The 20,598-nt window shown below is 46.7% G+C and overlaps 1 protein-coding gene across 1 annotated transcript; it reads right to left on the minus strand.

Moving 5' to 3' along the window:
- Positions 1-19,239: 19,239 nt before the first annotated feature.
- LOC138262325 (olfactory receptor 1G1-like) lies at positions 19,240-20,178 on the minus strand. The gene has a single exon (XM_069212225.1). The coding sequence runs from the start codon at positions 20,176-20,178 to the stop codon at positions 19,240-19,242; it is 939 nt and encodes a 312-aa protein (XP_069068326.1).
- Positions 20,179-20,598: the final 420 nt, after the last annotated feature.

Here is a 20,598-nt window from a genome sequence, read left to right on the forward strand (position 1 = left end):
CCAATACATGTTTGCATTGAGTACCAGGGTTGCAATGCTTTAATATTTTAACAAATATATCATAATATCCTTGAAGTTTGGTACACACCCAGGGCAGAAAATGCTCTGAAGCAATGTGATTCAATATTGAACCAGGTATAGTAGACCTGGGCGAAATTTTAATTACGTCAGAGCAATCTGAGTAGTTTCAGGAATTACACGCTATCTTGCAAAGCAAAATGACCAAAATCATGCTATTATGCCAGCGTGAGTAATTAAGCGTAATTTGTGGCATAAATCTTTTCATAGGAGCACAGGACCAACAATCCAAGAGAGAGAGCGAGTGGCTGCTGGTTACTACTGTTCATGTCCTGCAGTATTTAGTGCTATTTTCTTATATCACAATGCATCCTCTGGCCCATTTTGGATGCAAAGTTGCATCATGCACTAAGAAAATATTGCTAAATGCTATAACTATGAGTAATTACGCTACAGAGAATTATGCCAGTTACTCCCAACACTAGTATACATGAGGACTCGGTAGGTTAATGGCAAATGTTCTTAAACAGTGGGGACTGAGCTTACAAGATACTCTAATAAAGGAAGCATGCATCTTCCTAGTACATTGGTTACTGTGCAACAAGCTTGCAACATTGAAAGATTTTCACATTTAATGTGTTTCGTAGCCCCTAAAGCTGTACAGAAGCAATGCAATGCACGGGAATGTATCCCAGGATTCATCTAACTGTATTTAGAACCAGCGACCAAGAGTGAACAGACACAATTAAGTCCACACTGCTGGAGGCGAGCCCATAGACAGTGGCTCACTGCACACTATGGTCGTTTTGTTTCTGCAAGCTGGCTCCACATAGGCGTTGGGTGCTTGTCCACTGCTACCAGAGGGCCAAACAACAGAACTTAACAAAGGTAGCGCAGGGAGAAGTGTGCTTGCCTGGCAGAGTCACCATTCGGTTGTGCTTGCATATGTAGCTACCAAGCTCTCAGCAGCCTGCCCCTCTCTAGTCTCTGGTGATGATGATCAAAGGTCTTCAGCAGAACTTTGTGGATCTCCAGAGGGCTGAGGTTGTTCTTTGCACAGATTGTCCTTGGTTTCTGGTGAGGGTTCCAGTGATGGTGGCTCTGTCTGGGGCTGATAGGGCCCCTGGAGACTGTCTTTAGCACTACAGTCATTCTGCTTTGTCTTAGACTGCACACGAGGAGAGAATTTGTACTCTAGTTATTCACATCTGCCTTTCCAAAAAAGTCAGTTCTCCTGCACATGAACAATCCAGCTCCAAATCATGGCTCCAAAGAGACACAACTGCTAACTAAATTATGGATGGAAACCCCGTGTCTCTAACACTACTTCATCTTTCAGGCAGTACCATTGTGTTTTCTATTTTACATAAAAATGCCCGGTTCGTGTAAAAGTCTAATTTTAATTTATATCACAAATTACAAGCTTTCTGGACGATTCACTGTACAGCATCTCAATTTCAAATGACATTTACATATTCTCAATATCTGGAAATGGCTATTAACATTATTTGCCTATCAAGTGGCTGCCAACATTCATTTATAACTGTGCTCCTGTATCACGTGTTTTAAAGTTTGCACAAATATCAACTTCTCATTTATCAGTTGTACTTTTTAGTCTTAATTTTCTGGTTTTTGTAGTCTACAGTGACTCATTCAGAGCATCAAGTACCAGAATTCTAAGGGACACAGCAGCAATTTCTATGCACTGTAAATACTGGTTCTACCTTTTCTCATTTCAATTGAATTCCATTTACAGACCTCAGAAGGATGATGTGGCCTTGTCAAGATTCAAAAGTATGACCTTTAGGCCATCAGTTGTCAGCAACAAGCATTATCTCGCTGTTTCTGTCTTCCAGCTAGAAGGGGGTGTGTTCACTGAGAAATGGTTTATCACACGTGTGTTTCATAATAATCTTTCCTATGCGTTTACATGTAGATTTGTGTTGCATGAGAGAAAAGGAAAAAGGATAGTTGTAAAATACAGTATTGTCAATCAAAAACAGTACACTTGGCATGACTCAGAGAAAAGGGCAGAGGAGTCGCTCTGAGATGGAGGGAACTTGAGAAAATATGGGATGAAAGGAAAAAATCAAGGCATCACAATGACAGTCAAACAGTGAATGGAAGAAGAGTGTGTGTGTGATAGATAAAGGTAGAGAACACAAAAAGGTAGAGAGAGTGACTAAAAGTCAAAGATGAAAAAGAAACAAGCAGTAGCAAAACCATTAGGTCTGCATTGAATGTGCTAATGGATGCAGCTTTAGCACACTAGAGTGAGATGCATGGGACGGAGCCAGCAGGAGTACACAAAGGTTTATAGTTGTAAAGAAGTCCATAACACAGTTAAATGCAAGGTTTGGAGTGGAAGCAGAAGAATACATTCAAACAGCCAAAACCAATAGGAGAAAGATGAATACTCCAATGAGCTGAAGCAAAATATGATTGACATAGACTAAAACCAACAGCTGAATGAGCTAATTAAAAGGGGAGGAGCCAAACTGTTGTTAGTAACAGGCCTATCTGACAGGTGTACTGTCAAAACCTAGAACAAAAAGGAAGTAACAGAATGTAATATTGGAAGAAAGTGTAGCAAATAACTAATAACATGGGAAGAGAGTGATAAAGTGATAGTTGTGGAAAGAAGAGTGACACACAACAGAGTAGTGAACTGATTGTGACTGAAAGAAAGAATTATAGCAAGATAGTGACAAACACAAAATAGAATGAAATACAGATGACAAATTGGATTCCTTCCAGGCAGTCACCAAAGCAGCAGAGGAAAAAATGAGGAATGAAGAAATGTTCTCTAAAGACAACATCTATCTTTCATCTTACAAATAATAGGCTTACAACAAAAGCTGGTGGAAACTGGGTGCCGGTGGTCCATGGGGGCACCTGCACTGCCCATGCACTTGGCATAGGCAGTGCAAGGGCCCCCATGGACAGTCCTGTTGTGCTTTTCACTGCCCAAATCACAAGCCATGAAAAGCGTTTTGCACCTGACTCACTGCCACATTGACGCCGGCTTGATTATGATCCGGCATCAATGTTGTGGTGTGTGTCCCATTGGGCCAGTGGGCGGAGACGCTGTTTCTGCCCACTGGCCCAGGAGGAGACACACAATGGGGCCGGCAGACAGAATACCGGAGTGGCGGTTTTCCGTCCCAATTTGTTTGGCGGGCGGCTTCCGCCACCTGCCAAACATATAATGAGGCCCCCGGTTTTTTACATTTACAATTTTTAGAGTAGCCAGCAGCTATCAATTGATGCAATGCCACTCCATTTTGCATGTGTTTTTTTTTATTTACCACTCAAAAGTATGTCCACAATTTTGGAATGCTGAATTAAAAAAAAAAAATCAACATAGCAAATGGTACAAATGTTAAGAACTGCTCACACTGGAAAAGGTCCTATTTTTGAGCGTACCTTATGACTAGCAACAATTATCCAGAACACACTTTTTTTAAGGGGCCATCGGGTGAACTCATAATTCCATAATTAGGGTTTGACAGGAAGGGTACTCCACCACTCAGCGAAGTAATGCAAAATGATGCCCTCCTGCAGAATATGATGAGGAGCCCTTCGAGACTCCCATATGTCACAGATATTCATTGGCCTTTGGCTGAATGGGGCCTCTCTTGAAGGGTTGGGGTCCTCCTGGTGGTTTACCCTTCGTCCCTGCTCTGGAATGGCTGCATGGGCCTGTGTTACGCCCCTGCCACCATGAATGTGACAAAATATTCTGTCCGTCAAACTGCCCTTGGAGGGCCACAAGCAATGATTTAATTAATCGATTTGATTTCTAAACACAGATATTCATTTAATTTATTTGATATCTCTATGCTGTTGCAATTTGTTTCCATCCATTCGGTATGCCTGGATTTTTTTTGCTTTTTGGTTCACACGGTTTTGGACTTTTTACTATGGGTGAGTCCTATTACATGTGTCTCACCCACAGTAATCACATGGCAAGTTTACCTCCAGTGTCAGCTTTTACGATAAGGTCGCTGTAATGCAGCAAGGGTAAGGGGCACTTGACTGGTTACACTTGAACACGAGTACACACGTGTGCACACATGTGGGCAGAAAGTGTGAGACCAACGGAGCGGAGTTCAGTTTACTGGTACGCTCACCTCTATCGTTTCAGAAGACCCATTTGCCATCCGTCCAGGGGTGGGATGTGTAGCTGTGTAATGATTTGAAGCACTTGTTCCAGGAGGACTGGGTAACGCGATGGACTTTGAAAGGAATTCTCTGGCACCAAACCCCTACTGTCCTTGTGACATGTATACACACTTGAAAACGCTGTTCAGGTGCTTTTTTGTGTAAAAAAGTTAACCGCATTTTGAACCGCCAGGGGTAATGTAGCGTCCGTACCGCCAACAGGCTGGGGGTACGGAGGCCCTTATTACGAGTGCGGTGGTAGCGCCGCAGTCGCACCGCCGGGGCTGGCGGTTTCCCGACGTTTTAGCCCCGGCGGTGATAATCCGCCAGGGCAGCGCTGCCCTGGGGATTATGACACACCTACTGCCAGCCTGTTTCTGGCGGTTTGCACCGCCAGGAAGAGGCTGGCGGTAAGGGGTGTCCTGGGTCCCCTGGGGTGGGCAGTGCAGGGGCCCCCTAACAGGGCCCCGGCCAGCTCGCATGGCCGCAACACCGCCGGCTCCATTAGGAGCCGGCTCCTATGTTGCGGCCTCATCCCCGCTGGGCCGGCGGGCGCAAACTTGGTTTGCGCCCGCCGGCCCAGCGGGTATGTCGTAATGGGGGCCGCTGGAGTGCGGCCGCAATGGCAGCCGCATGGCGGTTACCGCTTGGCGGGCGGCGGTAGCCGCCCGCCAAGGTCGTAATGACCCCCATAGTCTTTTCCCATGAAAGTGGAATTTCTAGAGGTGCGCCAATATTTAGCTTCGAATGAGCATTCAAGGGAAGTTCGACTGCCATTTCACATGCTCAGTCGATTGTGTTAATAATCATTTATAAGAAGCAGGGGTGCCGAAGTGGGCATTGCTCAAGTACCACTTCAGCTCGGAGGTTTGCATTTTACAATTTGAAGTCAAACAGCGTCCAGCTGATAATTAGCTGTTTTCTGTCATTGCTGCCTTAATTACACATGTTGCAGTACTGAAAAGGAAAGGAATAAAAGAAACGTGAAAAAAAAAATCATAATTGTGCTTTTTTTGTTTTGTGTTGCTGAAGGGTGACTACTTAATTATGGAAAACAACCAGTTGTCTCCTGAAACCTCATTAACTCTTTGATGTTCACTGAATATTAAAACATAATGCTTAACGCCCCATTACGTACAAGATGCATACCTGCGCTGCAGGAGCGCTAACCCAACATACCAGCTACTAGTTTTTACCAAGTTCTGCTCTAGGGACAATGGGCATTGCCTGATGTTTAGTGGGTGTGCACAGATGTCTCATGCTGACAGCATTTATATAGCTCTTCTTAACCATTAGAAAGCACTGAAGCCCCTTAGTGGATGGGTCGCTCGCTCGCTACATCGATATAGTGCTTTTCCCTTGCAAGGCGCAGAAGCTGATTAGTGGATCGGTGGCTCGCTACACAGATTCATGGCCACATTGCAAGGCAGCCTCATGTGGTGGTTGAACCGCCACGGCTGTGTAAGTGCAAGTGCCAAATTACAACTTTGGCGTGCAGAACCACCTGAAGACTGCCGTCCCTGCCAAGATCATCCATCCCGACAATGTGACAGCTGTCGGGCTTGTAAGCGACCATGGCAGTGCTGAGCTCAGCATCACCTTGCTAATCACAACCCCACTTTCCACCAGGGAGAAAGACACTGCTGGGCAGTGCAGGGGCCCCCCTGCCCAGCACTATCCGAATGCGCAATGTGTGTTTTGCAGCCTGTGCACATTGCGAGGCTGCTGGATGGCCCCATCTGTGCTATGATATAAGTCCTATATCATAACACGGTTCCCACCGGACTGACCTGCAGGAACGCACATTAGAATGTTCCCACCAGTCAGCCAAGCGGGAGCATTGCAATATGCATGGTGGAGATGTCAGTGCCATGGTGGTGGTGTCCTCCCCGTGAGTTTGGCAGACCCCTGGTGGGACGGACAAAATGAGGCCATTAGTGCTTAGGGCAGAGATGTGAAAGGTGCTGCTGTTGGGTTTTGTGATCCTATATCTCTGAGCGGGTCTAACGAATGGCCTTGCTTTTCTCAGAATATTTCTCACTCTATTCAAACTGTGGGAGAAAGACATGCAATGCAAGGCATAATGAAGGGGAAGGAGACGTTGGGGGGGAGAGCAAATGGGTGTATCAAAATAACTATCAGAAAAACAGGCGGGAGTGGTGTGAGGGCTGATTTTGCCAGGTCCAATACTTCCAGGTGGGTGGTCTGGGCTATTTTTCTATCGTCATCCTAATCCCATTGATCCTGGAAGCGCAGTCAGCCTCTAAACATTAACAACTGAGAATTAAAAAAATAAGCTTGCAGGGGCCAGAGCCATTACGCGTTGTTCTTTTTTCCACAGAGCTTTACATGCTGGTTTAGGTAGTTCATAAGTGGTGCTCTTATAATGTAGGGCAACACGGCAAACTTCTCTGGAAACTACAAATCCCAGAAGAAATGCACCACAGCTGAAAACCAATGTAAAGGTATGTGCAGGGCAGTGGGCTGTGGCTGGCACTGCAAGCATAGCCAGCTGGCACTGAAATCCCTGCCCTGCCCTGCTCTCCATCCAAGTTCATCCACTGACTGTTTTGCCCCACCTACAGAATCTGCATAGTGTTGGATTTCGAGGCTGGTGACAAATTCCATGAGGAGCCACACAAGCTAAAAAGCCAGCCCATCAAATGCAGGTTAGTTAATCTTGTGTCCCCTTGTGGGTACACCTTTTACCCATGCCAGGCACTATTAGAACTTGCCTAATTGACAAGACTACTGTGGTGCAGCGCAGGTCTCTGTGCAAGTTTCTGTGTCTTGAAAGAGCTGTGTCACACGTTTTTCAAATGCACTCATGAAAGTTTTGGTCAATCAAGAATTCTGAATTCGTCACCTTGTGGAGTTATCAAAGTAACTGCTACCCTTCCTTTGCAACTTTATTTGTGCTCTAAATGCAAACACGCAATACTCCACCCGCTCACGGAACTCTGCGGAATTCAGCAGAGTTTTTCGGTAACTCCTCAGAATTCCACAAAGTGCAACTCCACGAACTCCACCGAGGCATCATATTTTTTTGGCTCAGTTCAGGATCAGAGCCCATGACTTTTGCCACCCTGCTGGGCCCGGTCAAATGTATTTCTCTCCTGCAGAAGAACAAAGGGCTCCCCACACAAAAGGAGCAATAACAGTGCTTCACTTAGCCCCTGGGGAGGAAAGGGGTGGAGCAGAAAGATCTGCTTCAATAAATCAGCTGTCACACTGTGTCAGTGATAGGCCTGCCCAAGCCCAGAGAACAAAAGAGGAAGCCCAGACCTCTGAAGCCAACACACGAGGGAGATCTGCTTTGAAAATCTAGTGAAAAAGACCCAGGCAGTGATGTCAGTGAGGGGTGGATCTGAGGCCGCCAGAAGAGATGTGACTACTAACTCCTGGATGATGCTATTTGAACTGTCTAGGCATGCTGTGCCAGAGGGTTGGGTCAAGGATGGAAAGGTGCCATGCCACAATAGGATTGACCAGGGGTGAGTGGCTTCTGGAACGTTTCACTTCCCTTTAAAGCCTCTTGCACAAGGGGGAGAGTCTCTCTCTTTATCTGTCCTTTGCTGCTGGGACCTTGAGCCACCATGGACAACTAGAAGGAAGAACCCACTGATGCCCACCAAGGACTAAGGACTTTGCCCAGTTAACCCCATGACTAGTGGGTCTCCCCAAGACCCAGTGAGGCTGGCTCCCCTGGACCCCCTGAGGACCAGCTGGGAGAAAGCCCTGGGCATCTGCGCCCAGAGACAGAGACCAGGAGGACGGCTGGTGCAGGGAGCCAAGAGAACCAGCTCTCTGAAGACTACACTGCTTTGGAGGTGTGGAGATCTGATGAAACTGTCTCCGTTAGCTAGAACTCACCACCAGGAGTAAAATAAGCCTAGGATCATCAAAATGGCCCAACAGGCCCAAGTTATGGCATTATAGTTTGGTGACCTTTGATCTTTTTTTGACGAAGAGCATTGGGCTCTGTCACTCTTTTCTAAAAATACCCCTGGTGTTGGGCCAGGGCTGGGGGTTTGTGCAGGATTTGCTTTAAATATTCCTGCCAGCGCGTATGTGTGGGGCCCTCACCCCATTTTCACCTTTGCCCCCGGGGGCTCCCATCTCTCTGGGGGCCGATGTAAGAGGAATAGGGAAAACTGTTGCGCTCCCCCAATAGTGGCAGAACTGTCCCCTGTGCCCCGTGCCTATGTCTTGTGGGAGCAGGGTAGCCACCAAAGAGCAACACCCTACCTGCATGGAGGGAGCTGGGGAGAACAGAGCTGCTGACTTCCACAGCAACAAGAAGAGAGGCTGCTGTGCAGGAACCGGCAGGGCAGCCAAGTGTGGGCTCCCTGGGCTGCCCCAAAGCTGGGAGCATATGAGGTGCCCAGGTTAGACCAGGAACCCCCCAAAAAATGAAAGAAAACACCAAGGAAGTGCATGGAACAATTCTGCATACAAACAACAATTAAAGCAGCTCTCCCTGACACAGCAGGGACAGCTGCTCACAAGATATTCACTGCTTTACGCTGAAGCACTCCATAATGCTCTTTAAACTTCCTTATTTACATACTTTTCTTGCGTTGTGGTGTTCTCAGAAGAACAGGGGCATCAAAGTTTTCAGTGTTTTGGGGGACTGTAGCATTTAGAGCAGCCCCTCAGGAGTAATATTTAAGGTACTGAATCTATGCCTCCATAGTCCAAGAATACCTGAACTTTATGGGATTTCACTTAATGTTTCAAAGCACTTCCGAGGCTGGAGTTTTGGCTCTACAGCTTTTGGTATAGCACCCTCTACGGGCTTATTATATGGTTGTGTTCATTATGGCCTAAATATGCTTAAAGAAGGTACATGTTTACACTGTCCTCTAGGGGCTAAGGGCCTTATTCTGAGTTTGGCAGTTGGACAAGCCGTCCACCAACCTTGCAAGGAGAAGAGACGACCATGGCAGTGGCGTTCCCTCCAATCATATTACAATGTTCCCACCAGACTGTCCGGCAGGAACATTGTAATATGACGTTCCCCCGGACTGCCCGGTGGAAACAGTACTACGGTATTGGTCTTAGCTCCCTCCACAACATAGGACTTTGACAGATCGTGACAGAGCCAACACAATAGGTAGGACACACTCTCAATCCCATCTTCACTACAGTAACCTCTGCCACTTTCAGCCACACCATGGAACTCCCATGGACAGATCACCAATGCATCCACTTCACCTTCAACTCACCCACCATCACAAGAACCCAACTCCAGCCATCGTATGGAAACTGGACAAGAATAACCGACAAATAGCTCAACGCTGCCCTCCCCGCACCCACCATCGCACAGAACGATGACCCAAGCACTGCAACAAGCACCTTCCACAAGTGGATCACTAACTGTGCCAACACCATAGCCCCCCTAAAAAAAGAACAACAACACCCACGCAAAGAGAGCCAGGTGGTTCACCTCCGAACTCCGGGAATCAAAACGCACTTGTCGCCGCCTTGAGAAAATCTGGAGAAACACTAAATCCCCAGAAGCCCACAGAAACTTCAAAGCCGCCACCACCGCACACCACCAACTCATCAGAAACACCAGAAAGAGGGCTATCCAAGACATGATCTCCTCACAAGCACACAACAGCAAGGAACCCTTCAACATCATCAAGGAGTTCGCCCAACCCAACAGCGAGACAACGGACATCACACCCTCACAGGACCTATGCGACAGACTCAACACCTACTTCCCCCACAAAATCAAGACCATCTACGACAGTTTCAACAAGGACAACCCACATGCAGAACCCCCCGTCCAACCACTGACGCCAACAAACCCACAATCTCCACCTGGACACCTCTCTCCTCCGAAGATGCACTGAAAACCATGAAGTCCGTACACTCCGGGGGCCCCACGTACCCATGCCCCATCACGTCTTCAACAGAGCTGCAGACATCATCGCTCCCAAGCTCTGCCTCACCATCAACTATTCACTAGCTGCCGCCACCTTCTCCAATGACTGGAAACATGCCGAGATCAACCCCTTCTCAAGAAACCCTCAGCTGACCCCACCAATCTCAAAAACTTCAGGTCCATCTCCCTACTTCCATTTCCTGTGAAAGTCATGGAAAAAGCAGCCAACAGCCAACTTACCACGTTTTTTGAAAGCCACAACATCCTCAACATCTCCCAATCTGGATTCAGGTCAAACCACAGCACCGAAATGGTCCTCCTGTCCACAACAAACAACATTCGCTCCCTACTGGGCAAGGAAGAGACAGCAGCACTCATCCTACTTGACCTCTCGGCAGCATTCGACACAGTCTTCCATCACACCCTGATAAGAAGACTCCACAAAGCCAGCATTAGAGACAAGGCCCTCGACTGAATCCAATCCTTCCTCTCTGGCAGAACGCAACGAGTGAGACTTGCCCCATTCCTCGCAGAACCCACAGCCACCACCTGCAGAGTGCCCAAAGGATTGTCCCTCAGCCCCATGCTGTTCAACGTCTACATGGCCCCCTAGCTACCATTGTCAGAATCTACCGAATAAACATCATCTCCTACGCCGACGACACCCAACTCATCCTCTCCCTCTCCAATGAACCAGACAAGGCCAGACACAACTTCCATAAGGGCATGAAAGCAGACACCAACCCGAAGAGTGATAGCTGCCTTCAACTCAACAGAAACAAGACTGAGGGCCCTCAACCCAATGCATGGAGAGACTCCTGGTGGCCACCCACCGTCGGAACCCCACCCACCCCCCGCCAGCCAAGCCCACAATCTCGGAATCATCGTGGACCCCAACCTCAGCATGAACCATCAGATCAACTCAGTCACCTCCACCTGCTTCCGCACTCTCCACCTCCTACGCAAGACCTTCAAATGGATCCCCCTCGTGAATAGAAAGACCATCACACACGCCTTCATCGCCAGCAGAATAGACTATGGTAATGCACTCTACACTGGAATAAACAAGAAAATCACCTGCAAATTGCAAAACACCCAGAACGCTGCCGCCAGATTGATCCTCAACCTACCCCAAAACTGCCACATCTCATAATACTTACGCACACTGCACTGGCTCCCCATTGAGAAAAGAATCACTTTCAAAATCCTCACCTACGCACACAAAGCCCTCTACAACACTGGATCTGCCTACCGTAACCAGCGACTCAACTTCCACAAATCCCACAGGACCCTACACTCAGCCCAGCTCTCTCTTGCAGAAAGACCCCGCATCTGGAAAACCAGAACAGGAGGACCCTCCTTCTCCTACCTCGTCGCCACCACCTAGAATGCCCTACCCATCCAGAACAGACAAACCACCTCCCTCCCCCACTTCACGAAGGAACTGAAGACGTGTCTTTTTTAATCCACCTCCGGTACTCACTACACCCCCCTAGCACCTTGAGACCCTAACTGGTGAGTAACTGCGCTTTAGAAACTCTGATTGATTGATAGGGCACCACATATTTAGTTCATTTAGTTGATCTACACCTGTCCCAAACCTTCGATGCATTCCTCAAGGGCCCCAAAGGGGCACCTTCACTTATTTAAATCATTGCATTAATTTTGTTCACCCTAAACCTCCCATGTGTTCACCACGGGCCCAGAACATGCACCTTTATTAATCATTTTTTTGAGTTTTATGCCTGTCCCCTTCCTAACATAGGGTCCCCTTAGGCCCTCGAAAGACACCATCTATTATTTTAATAATATATTTAATTTTTGCCCGGTTCAACCCAGCCTCCTAGAGGGTTCCTATGGGCTCTGATTGACCAGCAGCAATTATCTCATCAATTAATTTGATTGTTATTTACTCACCCAACCCGCCATAGGAGCCCATTGGATCTAATGTCACACCAGCAATTATTTAATTAATTTATTTGACTTTAGTCTGCCCCTTGCCCCTCATAGCATCCCCATGGTCCCTGAGGGGATCCAGCAAATATTTAATTAATTTAGTCAATGTTCGCCTTCTTCCTGCCTACCATGGGGTAGCCAAGGGCCTTGTAGGAGGAAAATACAACTATTTACTTAATTTACTTGACATTTATCTGTCCTCACCTTCTGAAGGTTCACCACAGTGTGTAGACGGAGACCAGTAATTATTTAATTATTTATGAGCTGTTTCACTGCCCCTGCCCTGCTTCCAAAACGAACTGCTTGGATGAGAATGATTTAATTAGTTTGATTTTTACCTGCCACCTCTACTTCCATATTCCCTGACTTGGCAAGCAAAAAAATAAAGGATTTAGGTCCAGATCTGTGACTCGGGGATGAATGTTTGACATTGTTCAGCATTCCGTCCATCAACTGTTCTTTTTGCATTTGTCACCCTAAGTATGCCCAGATTGGGTCAGGTCAATGAACATTGTGTAAAGTTCCCTGTTTTGTTCCTGGCACTCCACCTGTAGTTGACGTGCTTCAAATATCATGTCCACTTTCCCTCGGCCCTCTCTCAAGCCGCACTGATACTCTGACAGCTGTCTATTTTCTGTGTGTTGAGTGAGGCGGTTGAGGAGGACACTGGCAAGGATTTTGATGGCAATCACCAGGACAGAGATTTCTCTGTGGTTGTCACAAGACTGCCTGTTTCCCTTTCTCTTATAGAGATGGACAATGGAGACATCCGTGTGCTCCTGAGGGATCACTTCCTGTTGCCACGTGGTCTGAAAGAGCTCGGTGAGCTTCTGAAACAAGACTGGTCCCCCTGCCTTGTAAATTTCTGCTGGGATGGAGTAAGAGCCTGGTGTTTTACAATTGGAGAGTAGCTTAATTGCTTCCTTAACATCTGATTCCTTTGGAGGTTCTACCAAGGAGATGCCCAATCCTGCTTCGCGATGTACATCACTGCTGTGCCACTCCAAAGAAAGGAATAACCAGCTTTGACTTCTGTCAGCTGGTTTTCATCTGCAAACCTGGTCTCGCCTGAGGGCTGCGATCTGGATGTTGTACCTGCTAAGTTCTCTTGTGACAAGTGCTGTCCATCTCTAAGTTCTGTCTGTTCTGGAGCTATCTATGAGCGTGTGCACATTCCATCTGGCAATGGTGAGTGGAGTCACCAATGTTTTCTTCTTTGTGATGTGACCGCATGGTTTGGGATCCCTGCCTGCCGCGGCAAGCAGGCCAGGGGAAGGGTGAAGCAGGTTACGCTTAGGGCATCTTTTCTAGCCCCTTCCTCAGGCCATGGAGGGGAGCCGACCGATCCTAAATAGCCCTGCTCAGACACCCAGGGGACTGCTGAACTCCACTGCTGCTTTGGTCCACTAGAAAGCGACACATTACCCTGGGGCATCTGTGTGTTGGTTGTGGCTACACCTTCCAGTGTAGCCGCACCTGCTGCTTTGTAACACCACCATCGCCACAGGACTTGACGAAGGGGATGGGGGTGATGTCTTGACTTGCGCGTGAATTGGATTATAGTGAGTGAGAGTTGCGCAGATCATCAGCCTCACTCTCTCGTCCCAGCCTATCTTGATCCAGTGGCAAGATGTAGTTGAGACAACTGGAGATGGGTCGGGATGCAGTGGATGGCCAGCAGTGTCCTAATGTGTCTCACTGTGCCCTATTTGCGCTCCACAGCACTTTGTTGAGTCTGCCTTTCTGCCCCCTGAACTAATCTGGGGATTTCCTCCACGCAGTTCACCGGATCCAGTCTTTGCATGTGTAGGTAGACAAGCCCTCATTTACTGAGTGTTTCAGATCCATCAGCTACCCTTACCTGGATTTGCCGGCCAGTCGAAGCTGTTGCCCTTAGTGTGGCCTCTGTTGCATGCAAACAGATACGAGGAGCCACAGGTGAGAGCTTAGGGACAGGTGAGGACCAAGGTGAATGAACTACTCCAACATTTTCCCCCATCAGAGGTACTACCTCTCCCTGACACCCCATATACCTTTAACAACATTTGTGGGCCTGACCAAAGCCTTTGACACCCTCAGTCGTGAGGGGCTATGGTGGATCATGGAGAAGTTTGGCTGCCCAGGCAAATTCATTAGTGTGGTGCGCCAGTTCCACAACGGCATGCTTGCTCGAGTACTGGACGATGGAGACTCCTCCCAGTCACCAACGGAGTCAAGCAAGACTGTGTACTGGCACCCACGCTGTTCAGCATGATGTTCTCGGCCATGCTGTCAGATGCCTTCTACGATTAGGAAGAAACCAGCATCAAGATCAGATATGGGACTGATGGCAGGCTCTTCAAATTGAGGACAGAACAGGCCAAGACTAAGGTTGAAGAGGTCTTTGTAAGCGATTTCCTGCTCGCAGATGACTGCGCACTCAATGCTGCCTCAGAGGCCAGGATACAACAGAGCATGGACTGCTTTTCCACTGTCTGCAGAAACGTCGGCTTCCCCCAATCAGTACCAGGAAGACTGATGTCTTGCATCAGCCCGCACCGCAGAAGACGTATGCGGAACTATCACTGCTTAAGGAGAAATCCTGATGGCTGTTGACAAGTTTACATACCTCGGCAGCACACTCTCCAGATCTGTGAACATTGACAAACACATCGCCAAGGGAATCTCTGCATTTGGACAGCTGCGGGAGTCAGTGTGGGAGAAGAAAGGCGTCAAACTGTCCACAAAGCTGAAGATGTTTAAGGCAGTCGTACTGCCCACACTACTGTATGCCTGAGGGACATGGACTGTGTACGAGCTCCATGCCAAAAATCTGAATCGCTTTCACATGAACTGCTTAAGAAGGCTGCTGAAAATTACCTGGCAGTACAAAGTTCCAGACAGATGCCCTCTCTCAAGCTGGTCTGCCAAGTATCTACACCCTGCTGTGAAGAGCCCAAGTCAGGTGGACAAGCCACTTTGTACTTACGCCAGACACACACCTCCCCAAGAGACTGTTCTATGGTGAACTGGCAAATGGCAAATGTACACAAGGTGGGCAGAAAAAGTGCTTCAGGGACATGCTGAAAGTCTCTCTGAAGAGCTTTGACATTGACCTGGACTCCAGGGAAACCCTAGTGCAATATCGCCCAGCGTGGCAAAGCTGCATCAGCAAAGACGTTACCTCCTATGAGCAGAGCAGAATTGCAGAGGTACAGAAGAAGCGTGAGCTGCACAAATCCATAGCCAACTCTTTGCCAACCAACCCAGCAGACCACTTGTGCCTGACGTGCAGCCAAGATTGTATGGATCAGCTACAGCCGGACACACCATACACAGTTAACCTCATCAACGTGATGTCCTTCGTCATCATTGACAATGACAGATGAACAACAACAACAAAAAATACCCAGATATGGGTCCCGTGCTCGCTATGCCACCGGATTCAAGCTAGCCTGGCCGATAAAGGGTGATACCCTGAAACCGGTTCCAGGATGCTTGTTTTCAGTCCAGGGAGGACCTGGCCTGGCAGTTCCGGCTGGTCTGTGCCCGTGGGGAGGAGGGTCAAAACGGATTTGCATATGGCTGGGTCCTAACTGAAATGGCACGGCAAGCAAAAAAACAATGGATTTAGGCCCAGATCTGTGACTGGGGTGAATGTTTGACATTTTTCAGCATTCGGTTCATCATCTGTCCTTTTTGCACCTCTACTCCTATAGCATCTCCATGGACCCTGGAAGGCCACCTGCAAATACTGAATTTCTTAAAAACATTTTCCCCTGCTCCTCTACTTCCCATATTGTCCCCATAGGCCCTGGAGGGGCACCAACAATTATTTAGTCTATTTCAGTTTTTTCTTTCCCACCCCTTCTATTGATTCCAGATGATCCTGAAATTGCACCATCAAATAATGAATGCCTTTATTCAGTTGTATAATCCTTCCCTGCTGCCAAGGTGTCCCCATGGACCCTGGAGGGACACTAGCAATTATATTATCATCTATTTGATTTTTGCCCAGTCCCACAGGGTCCACATCGACCCTGGAGGGCCAGCAGCAATTACTTAATTTATTTGTTTGATTTCTGCCTGCACCCCCACTTCACAATAATTTCTTCCATCCAAAGATTGATTTCCTAACCTTCTCCCCCTAGTCATGAGAACCACTGTGCTGTAATCTGTTTCTACCATCAACAGTGCTTATATTTAGCAGGATACATGTGGTATAACAAAAGGTAAATGGTTATAGGAGGAGTGTTAAAAACAAATCAGAGTTGCTCATGTACTCCCCTTACCATGGGATATCATGGTGCAGAAAATAAATAACAACACTCAGTGATAGGCTAAGGCTAGGTAGTGTGTACTTTTTCATACTTTATCTAGATTCCACGGAGGCTGCTGAGTAGCCTTCCCCAGAATTGCACACAAGTTTATACTTTTAATCTGTAGCACTTGATGTAACACATTATTCTGCATTCTGTGTTCATTTAGGCTGACCTCTTTCATGGACTTCCCATTCAATTGTATTTTTTCAGTTTCATCTTGGAGAATCATTTTGCTTGCAAATTTACCCCATTCAGAACTAGAAACTGTGGCACATATTTACAAAGTCCCATGGCGCAGGGCGATGCAGCAAGCGTCCTGCTGCACTACCCTGTACCATTGGGAAAAGGCAAAAATAAGCTGGTTCTACATGATACAGTACATTTCTGTCCTCTTCCCCTGCTCTGGTGCACAAATTGCTGCCTTGCTCCAACACCCTTCACCCTTGAACTATGATGTAAGGGTGCCTGTGTTGTGGGGGGATTTGTTTTTGTGCAGAGAGGCACACCTTCCTGTCTTGAACTATGATGTAAGGGTGCCTGTGTTGTAGGGGGAATTGTTTTTGTGCAGAGAAGCACACCTTCCTGCCTTGAACTATGATGTAAGGGTGCCTGTGTTGTGGGGGGAATTGTTTTTGTGCAGGGAGGCACACCTTCCTGCACAAAAACAATCAATGAAGGCGATTTCCTTTTTCTATGTCTGCTGCAAAATACAGCACAAACATAAAGAGAAAAAACAGGGAGAAATAAAGATATTTCTCCCTGTTAGGTCACTTTTATGCCATCCCTGGGGTGGCATAGGTTTTTGATGCATTCCCAGGTTTACAAAATCTTGTAAATCTGGGAATGCATCAAAATCCATGGTTGTTGTATGGGAACACCCAATTAACACCCTTGGAAACGCCTCCCTGATGCAAAGTTAGGCAATGCAGCAACTTGTGCTGCGTTGCCTTACTCCATGTCTACAAGGCCATGTAAAGCCACACAAAGTGACCTTATAGATATGGGTCATCAGCCTGCATCACGGTTGCATCACAAAAAGTGATGTTCTGGCAGGGCAGGCCACTCATAAATATGGGCTTTTGTTTCCTGTGATATCTTCCCTCTTTGGGCTGCTACTCAAGGTATTTGTGAAAGTAGTGATATTTCTGCTCAAGGGAGGGGTCTGGGTTCAGGGATTGCAGCAGTGTGTGACATACATTCTATGGTTAAGACTTCTTAGTGATGACTGCACAGGGGACCGGAGTAGACAGCTGTTAGTAATAGAAAGGGCACAAGTGACAAATCATGAAGCAGAAGGCATGGGTTGGGCTTGGTTAGATTCCACACTGATTGTAGGAGAGTGAAGACCTTATTCGATGTGGCCTGGCATGACAGCTTAATTAGAAATAATTTGAAAGAGGACAATTGAACATTTTGTTCTTTGCGAGGGGGCTAGTTTGTTGCTGGATCTAGGGTACGTGGAATGCTAAACTGACCCACTCCCTTAATCTTACAGAAACAGGAACACTATACTATTTCTAAGAATTTCATCCCAATCACACCACCCACCACAGACCTACCACTCTCCCTAAACCCTCAAAAATATACCACCACTTCCCCAATAGTGAATACTTTTTACTTGTGAGTTACAGAAGTTATCATGAACTGCATTTACCAAAATGCAAAGGTGAACTTTCGCTGAGATACCAGCAGAGAGTGTCCCTCCCGCACTCTTAAAGCTCCGCATGGAGTGATTAAGCTGAGAAACCTTGAGATGCACCTGCATGCGCAGGAGGAGTACTGATCTGATGAAATACAAGCAATATTTCAAGCACTCCTAAATAGACTCCTGTTGACATGAGTCCTGAAATGCACGGACATACAAGGACTGGTTGCACCCACTGATTGTACACACCTCCTTACTTAAAAGTGAAAATATCATACTCTGCCTTTATTTGCAGGCCTGTAGAAGGCTCATGGACTAAAGAGTTGTGACCTTTGCCTAGCAGACATTTTATATGGTGTGTTTCCCTGAGATTTATTCAAATCTAATACTTATTCTTATAGGGCATCACCACCATGCCACTCTCTTACATACGGGTCAAGATGCCTCTTTTATGGGTGCCACTCTTTCCAGTCTTGCCTGGTCTGGTCTTTTGCATATTGCTTTTGGTGTGGTTTTCCAAACTGGAACCTTTGCTGCATGGTTCAAAGGGCTCACGAAACCTTTTGGAATTTAGTTGATGCACGTTCCCGTTGATTAGAATATTCTGGTGGAATTGGGGGTTATATGCTTTTTTGGCTTTCCTGAGGCAAGGTTGAACTGGGACAGAAAATAGGCCTGGTCACCAAATTAAAAGTGGACCCCATTGGTTAATCAAATAGCTAAAAAAAAAAGTTGCCCAGATTTGCAAATTAGGGGCGTTTCGAACTTGCTGAGACATGCTGTATAGTTGTTTTGCAAGATAGGGGAGAGTGCAAGCACTTGAGCTTGCTGCAGGAAATGCAAGGGGCAATGTCAGGAAAATAAACAGTAAAATCCAACTGACCAGGTGATAAAACATGCCCGCAAACAGCCTACACACTGACTTATGACACCAGCCCATCATACACTGCCTCATTGCCATATCGGCCAGACCGACACCTACCCCAGGTAACTAACTGGCTCCTGATTACTTGGCAGCATCCTAATCCAATTGTTCCTATAAAGTTACTGAGTAACTAGAGGCAGTCATTTTTAGAACCTAGTCGATAAGGAAATTAGGACTAACAGCAATAACTTTACCCATAACACAGACATTTTCAATTTCAGATATCATCAACATTGGTCTTTTTCTTTTTCAGAATGTATTAGATACAAGTGACATTCAGCACTAACCATTAGAAGTGATCTTTAGGGTTCATAGAAAACATGTCACAGCAGTGACATTATGAGTGACAGAGTTTCCTTTTCAATATCCTCCTGATAGCCCCTTTGATCTCCTTGTTCCTCAAGCTATAAATGAAGGAGTTGAGCATGGGTGTCACCATTGTGTACATCACACTGACAGCTCTGTCGTACTCCAGTGAGGAGACTGAGGCTGGCCGGAAGTACATGAAACAGATTGTCCCATAGAATAATATAACCACCATGAGGTGGGACGAGCAGGTGGAGAATGCTTTCTGTCGTTTCTGGGAGGACTGGAGCTTCAGTACTGTTGAGACAATATTGGCATAGGAGACCACGATGAACACAGATGGAACAATCGCTATAGAAGACCCCTCCACCAGGATCAATAGTTGGTTGGCAGTAGTGTCTGAGGAAGAAAGCTTTAATACAGCGGGCACATCACAGAAGAAGCTTGAGATTACATTTGGTCCACAGAAAGACAACCTACATGCCATGAGGGTGTGCATCAGGGAATGCAGCGAAACACTGCCCCAGGATTCTAACACTAGCAGAAAACAGCGGTTCCTGCTCATCACAATGTGGTAACGCAGTGGGTTGCAGATGGCTACATATCTATCATAGGCCATGACCCCTAGGAGGATGCTCTCTGTGGTCACCATCCAAATGAAGAAATACATCTGTGTGATGCAGTTGGGCAGAGGGGTCCGCCCGTCCTTTGATAGAAGGTTGACAAGCAAAAGTGGGACAGTGACTGAGGTCAAGCAGAAGTCCACAAAGGATAAGTTTCCAAGAAAAAAGTACATTGGGGTGCTCAGCTGTGGGTCGAGGTTCACAACAGAGATAATAAGAATGTTGCCGGCCAGTGATAACAGGTATACAGTCAGGAAAAACACAAAGAGGGAAGATTGCTGCTCTGAATGGTCAGAGAATCCCAAGAGGAAGAATTCTATCACAGGTGTGCCATTTTTACATTCCATTCTTTTTGGTGTCACTGCAAGTAACAGAAAATTGATCACATGAAATATGCACCATAGGGATGCAAGGATGAAGAGTATATTATCTGTAATACAGAAACAAAGCTGGACCATAAAATAAAGTCACTATGCCAGTTAAGTGTCATACATTCCTGCTTAGTCGTAATAAATCAATCTTGTCTTCAGTTATTTTCTTAATCTTCCCTACTATTTGCCTTTATTGTATATTTGTAACTGCCCTGCTTGTCTGGCCCACCACGTCTTCTGGTAAGCAGTTCCACAGGTCTTCTGTTTGTTTCTCATATTTAAACCTTAGAAAATAAGTTTAAAATAATCTGAACTAAACCAGACAACAGCAACAGGAAACAGTGAACACAAAGGCCATGAAAAGCACAAAAGTTATTATGATGACTACAAAATCAA

Source organism: Pleurodeles waltl, chromosome 10, assembly GCF_031143425.1.
Source record: "Pleurodeles waltl isolate 20211129_DDA chromosome 10, aPleWal1.hap1.20221129, whole genome shotgun sequence".
Classification (NCBI taxonomy): domain Eukaryota; kingdom Metazoa; phylum Chordata; class Amphibia; order Caudata; family Salamandridae; genus Pleurodeles; species Pleurodeles waltl.